Here is a 6,017-nt window from a genome sequence, read left to right as displayed (position 1 = left end):
GTGGTAGCATATTCATCAAGTTATTGGCATCAGAAAAGTTTTTAATCAGATGCTAGATGGAAGAATTTCATGTTTTGACAATCATGTGAAATCTGCATCACATACCCACCATTAATTTAATTAAATCTAGACTGGGATTAACAACCAATGACGGTAGGCGATGCATTTAAGAAAAAAAACATTGTTGGGTGGTACTTCCCGGGCCAGTCTAAAAGATGTCGTCATTTGTTTTCTTTTATTTTTCTAAGACCATGATGACCATGCGTGTCTGCTTTGGCGTACTTCACTTGTCAGAAATACCGTTGCCAGGTATCTTCGCACTGGCAAGTACATGTTACTTTGTTCTGCCTGATAAAATGCTGAAAATGTATTGCCTTTGTTTTATCTGGAAAAGTATGGGACCTTTCCCTCGGTCAAATCTTAGACAAGGGTACATCGGCTAGTCCCAAAACCAACGTTTCATTGTTTTGTCAGATTACTAACAATGGGACCACATGAAACAAATTACATGTAACACAAACGCAGCAGTAAGAGATGAGCTACAATTGCTCAATTTTGATCCAGATCCCTATCTCCAGTAAAGGATTCAAAGTTGCCAGCGAAAGTCACAAAATGCAGCACACAGCATGTAATTTCAGCCCAAAATTTCATTGAGCAAGAGAGGTTCAGAATACGATAACACTCAAGCTACCCCTCAGGAAAAAAAATTCAGCAATTATCAAGAAATGACCCTTTCAGAATGCATCTAGGGCAAGCTACAAAATATTTGGTCCTCTTTTGACATACAGCAGACTTCTTACTTGGGATGAGTTTGGTCCAGTACCTTATTTCCACTCAGAATGAAAACTTCTGTATCAGCATCTATGGAGATCTGAAAGCTGCACCAGCATACCGCACATTTCCGAGCTCCTCCTCAATGCGCAAAAGCTACACAACAAAAACATAATTGTATTTTACAAGATGGAAATAAAAAGGTATGTGACATTGGTTACAGTTGTGTTACAGTTTACGGACATAGACAGATAGACTCCATCTACTTGCTTTCAAAACTATAACTATCGGTGCGTAATCTTCAAGATAGACTTCAGACATCCTATTCAATTAAAAGAAAGCACAGCAGGTTGATGGGGCAAGGGGGTTGTGGAATTCTTACAACAGATGAAGTAACACAACCTCTTAGAATACATCAGCCGACATACTTACATATGTCTACATCCATGCTGCATACCCACTTATGTTTGCAAGACAGTGAAAACTTTCTTATCAATCAACTCTAGTAGGATCATAAGTCTTCATTTTAAGTGTAAAAATTCGTAAAATATAGACAACCTGCTAGGAGAAAATCACATAAAAGAACAGCAACATCTTTCTTACTTGATTATACTTTGCCAACCGCTCGCTACGGCAGGGAGCTCCAGTTTTGATCTGTAGGTCAGAGGAGGCTAGCAAAGGTCAAACTGTGTAATATTAACCATTGAAATAATCTGCTGCAACAATAAGATAATTTTTGCACAAAGATCTGGAGTATCAGAGATCATGCCTGTCCACTTGCCAGCCCAACAGAGAGATCTGCAATAAAATTATCTTCTGTCTCACCACTACGGTGACTGACCATTACTCCCCAGCCAGCAGCCTTTGAATCAAGTGCAGCTTTAATGGATTCGGTAACAGTGCCGATCTGATTAACCTGTAAGGTATATTGAATTTAAAAGAGTACACCAGTGTAATTGATCATATTTAAGAACCAAAAGTTGGCTAGTTATTCCCAAGCTGAGATAGCATAATTATTCAATTCATGAGTAACTGGTCTTTCAAATGCAGACATACCATGAACATCCGAGCAGGTGTATACCTAATTTTACCAAAAAAAGGGAGCCCTGTACATCAGCCTCCCTGCTATTTCAGGGTTTAGGAAGTGTCAGGTAAGGGCAGCCTTATTCCTGTGCAGAGAGACTTTCCATCTTTCAAACCCATGACCTCTAACCTCTAAGTCACAAAGGAGCAACCTTACCATTACACCAAGGTTCGCCCACATTTACCTAATATTATAAAATAACCACTAATCTTTCTGTTTTAAGAGTGTTCCTTTGTTGCTGTTTCACTAATCATCACATCATTCCTTCACCAAATATCTTATCTACTACAAGTACAATAAAGATGGGCAGCAATCCAAGGCTTCATTTGTTAATGGCAGAGAATAAACTGTTCGACTAACTTCGGTATAACAGAATCAAACAGAAGTATAAGGAGGGATCGCTCCATTATAGAATGTCATTCTGCAAACTAGTTCAAATCCAAAAATTATGTACAACACGATGTAACATTACTTGGTAGCATGAAACGTTCTGGAGAGGTCCTGTACCGACCTATATTTATAGATTCCAACAAGTGCAAATTTATGATGAATACACTCTTTTTGAAATTATTAAGAGCAAAAAATAATGGAAGTGAAGAGCATATATTGTTTCAGAGCAATCTAATTCAACTGAGGTACTACACATGTTTCAGTGAAGCCTTGGATAATTTTAACAAATATAAATAAATTCAGGCTGATCCCTGTATAGCTAAAATATGGGCACTTATGTGATCTGATACTTGATCTGATAGTTATATAATAGAGCAAAAATGCTTACTTTTAATAGCAGACCATTGCAGGCCTTCTTCTGAATTGCATCAGCAATCCTATTTGGATTGGTAACCAGTAAATCGTCCCCTACTAGCTGGATGTCGACTGACGACTGCAGTGATGACCAAGAGCTCCAGTCATCTTGGTCAAAGGGATCCTCAATAGACACAATAGGGAAATCTCTGACAAACTCTTTATACAGTTCACCAAGGCTTTGAGCTGTGCGAACATGGGCTCCATCATTTGGCTGCTTCTTAAAATTCAGATCATATCTCCCATCCTTTGTGTAGAACTCTGAAGCTGCTACATCCATTCCTATTTTGATCTGCTCTCAGCAGAAGAAACTGGTAAGAGGAAAAGTTTGCTAAATGCAAACCATCCAATCCATGCTAGATGACATGATATACTATTGTGCCACTACCTTTCCGGTGTAACCAGCCTTTTCGATAGCATCTATAAGCAGGACCAGGCCCTCCCTGTTGTCTTGAACATTGGGTGCAAAGCCACCTTCATCTCCCACATTGCATGCATCTTGCCCATATTTTGCCTTAATAATGCCCTTCAGAGTATGATAAACTGTCACAAGTATCCAATTGTATTTTAATATTTCAGCTGCTTTTCAGCAGTAACCACTGAAATTCAATGAAATAACTAACAAAGTGACAATGACCAGAGATGCAAAATATCTAAATATTCAACTAAGTTAATAGGTTGATATGAAAAGCAAATAATTAACATTTGTTGCTCGTTGACATGGATGTTATTCATTAGATGGAAAATTTGAGTATAACAAGAAAGTAAACTTGATTACCTTCACTGCCCATACGGAGAGCCTCGGCAAATGAAGTTGCACCTACTGGCAATATCATAAACTCTTGCATTGCCAAATTGTTACCAGCATGGCTACCACCATTTATCACATTGAAAGCCGGGACAGGCATCACAAGTTCCTTTGTTCCAGCTAGTTCATGGATGTGCCTATACAAAGGAACCCCCTTGCTTCCTGCGCCAGCACGGCACACACTCAGAGAAACCCCAAGAATGGCGTTGGCACCCAGTTTCGATTTATTTGGAGTTCCATCAATATCAAGCATGATCCCATCAACATCAGCTTGGTTCCTATAAGGATGCGCAAGAAATAATACTTTAGAAAAGAAAAGAAAAGAAAAACTCAAGCTGAGAACCATAAAATCAAAACAATTTTCAAGTATGTAAGCAAGCAAGAATTTTGTAGCTATTTCATTTTCATGTTCCAGGTCCTCTTCTTGCTAACTTTACAATAATAATCCAAGATAGGCTATAAATCTCGACTTGCCTGACATCGACGCCGATGAGCTTTGGGGCTAGGACCTCGTTGATGTTTTTCACGGCATTGAGGACTCCCTTGCCGCCATAGACGTTCTTGTCGCCATCCCTGAGCTCAAGGGCCTCGTAGATCCCAGTAGAAGCCCCACTGGGAACCGCCGAGCGGGAGAGAGCGTCGGTGACGAGATCGACCTCGACCGTGGGATTCCCCCTGCTGTCTATGATCTGCCTCGCCTTCACCGATTTGACGGCGCACTCCTTCACGGCCTTGGCGGCCGGCGAGGGGGCGGCGGCGATGGAGCTTCTGATCTCGAGAGGACGAGATCTGGAGCGAGAGAGAGACGGGAGGGAGGAAGGAGAGAAGGACAGGACGGGGGAAGGGGATTGGGGTTTGGAAGTGAGGAAAGGTTTTTGGAGGAGATTGGATTGGGGGAGAGCCATCGGCGAGCGGGGAAGGGAGGGAATGAAGAAAGCAGAGCTGGGTTTATGGGATACAAAGAGAAAAAGTGCTGGGATTGTTCAGTTTTATAGGAAGAGAAGGAGAGGTGGAAGAGGGGTGGCGGCTTCGAGTGGTCCGTCAATGGGCGATCATAGCAGAGGGGTGGAATCGTTGGTGCTTTCCCTGGGCGAAGAACGTTGTCTTGCGGGTAGGTGGGTGGAGGGATGCTGACCGTCCCAGACAGGGATGGGTAGGTGCGTGGCTCGAGACCGGGTCCGGATTCCTCATCCCCGGCCCGTGCTTGACAAGACGGGCCGTCGATACGTCATATTAGCATTTCTAATGCAATTTAGGTCCGTCAATAGATCCAATGTAGTCGTAAACGATCGCATTAATTGAACCTGGATCGCAAGATCATATATCGGCTGTTTAGTCCTATTTTTGTGAGAAACATGCTCACCTATGGATTCAATTTTACCATTTTCTCATGGTTTTTGACACTGCAAGCGTAGCTAGGATAACGGACCGATCCAACCAATCAATAGAACAACCCATCATACCGTGTAAGACCTTCAATTTAACAAAGTTTGTGCCTGTTTATGAGTAGCATCATCTTTATGTTGCCGACCTTTGTCATTTGTCCCGGGAAGAAAATAATCTCCACCGCTGCAATAGGTTGGGGGATTGGTGGGAGGACTACCATCGTTAATACCAAAGTCCACAAGTCCAACACGTCAAGTCCACTAAATGCAGCTGCTGCTTCTTAGTAAATGTGCTGAAAGGAGGAAGCCTTCCTTCAAACAATGTTATTTTGCAGGGTACTTCCATCTTCGGAGCCTTCTGCACAAACCTTGCGTGTGCCACAGGTCACAACACTAGTGATTATATGATATGAGGGCAACTCAACAACTCCACCGACAAATTGAACTTGCCGGCAAGCGTTGGGAGTGGATTGAGGTGTGCTTCCCTCCAGCATGAGTCCAACTTGCCTCCATCACGACTAAAAACTTTGACTGTCATTTAAGCTTCCATTACTTAACCGTTCATATCGGATCATATTACGGCCAATCCTCTAAGCCATCTGACATTATTATTGATCAAAATTATATTCGATAAAAATTTTTTAATATTTAAATCAATAAAAAATAATTGAATAAAAAATAAAATATCAAAATTGATAAAGTATCAGTCCAAAAATAATTTACTCATACTGTTTATTTATTTTCTTTTTACAGACGAATTGTAAGTAACCATCCGTAAAGGTTAGGCACATAAATTCTGCTTATTTTGATACTATGTGATCATAGGGTGGACAGTTAATGCCTACTTAACTGATAGTCTGATCATGGAAGTAACCGTTACGCACTTATTATACTGATGGTTATGCGCTTATTGCGCTGACAGTTTCTGAAAAATCGACTGGAGGTCGGTGATACTGAGGTAGTCGGTGATCCCAATGTTATATCGGAGTCATCGATGGTATCGTCAATGGCATGCCGACAGGATGCCGCTACCAACTGGATGCCAATAGGATACCACTACCAACTGGATATCGAGTCATCTTAATCGGTCATAGTTTGAATAAATGATCGACGATAGATTATCGGTGTCGAATGCTGATAAGATAGTCGGTCTGGCAAATTATCA

At 41.3% G+C, this 6,017-nt stretch overlaps 1 protein-coding gene across 1 annotated transcript; it reads right to left on the bottom strand.

Moving 5' to 3' along the window:
* Window positions 1-629: 629 nt before the first annotated feature.
* LOC105039219 (enolase 1, chloroplastic) lies at window positions 630-4,582 on the bottom strand. The gene is made up of 7 exons (XM_010915295.4): window positions 3,942-4,582; window positions 3,438-3,745; window positions 3,048-3,202; window positions 2,634-2,951; window positions 1,541-1,687; window positions 1,375-1,425; window positions 630-927 (listed from the first exon to the last, which is right to left on the bottom strand). Exons 1-7 carry the CDS (start codon window positions 4,370-4,372, stop codon window positions 862-864), a joined length of 1,476 nt encoding a protein of 491 aa, XP_010913597.1. The 5' UTR covers window positions 4,373-4,582; the 3' UTR covers window positions 630-861.
* Between the last annotated feature and the right edge of the window lie 1,435 nt (window positions 4,583-6,017).

This window comes from Elaeis guineensis, chromosome 1 (assembly GCF_000442705.2).
Source record: "Elaeis guineensis isolate ETL-2024a chromosome 1, EG11, whole genome shotgun sequence".
Lineage (NCBI taxonomy): Eukaryota > Viridiplantae > Streptophyta > Magnoliopsida > Arecales > Arecaceae > Elaeis > Elaeis guineensis.
This window is presented reverse-complemented; position numbering and strand designations above follow the sequence as displayed.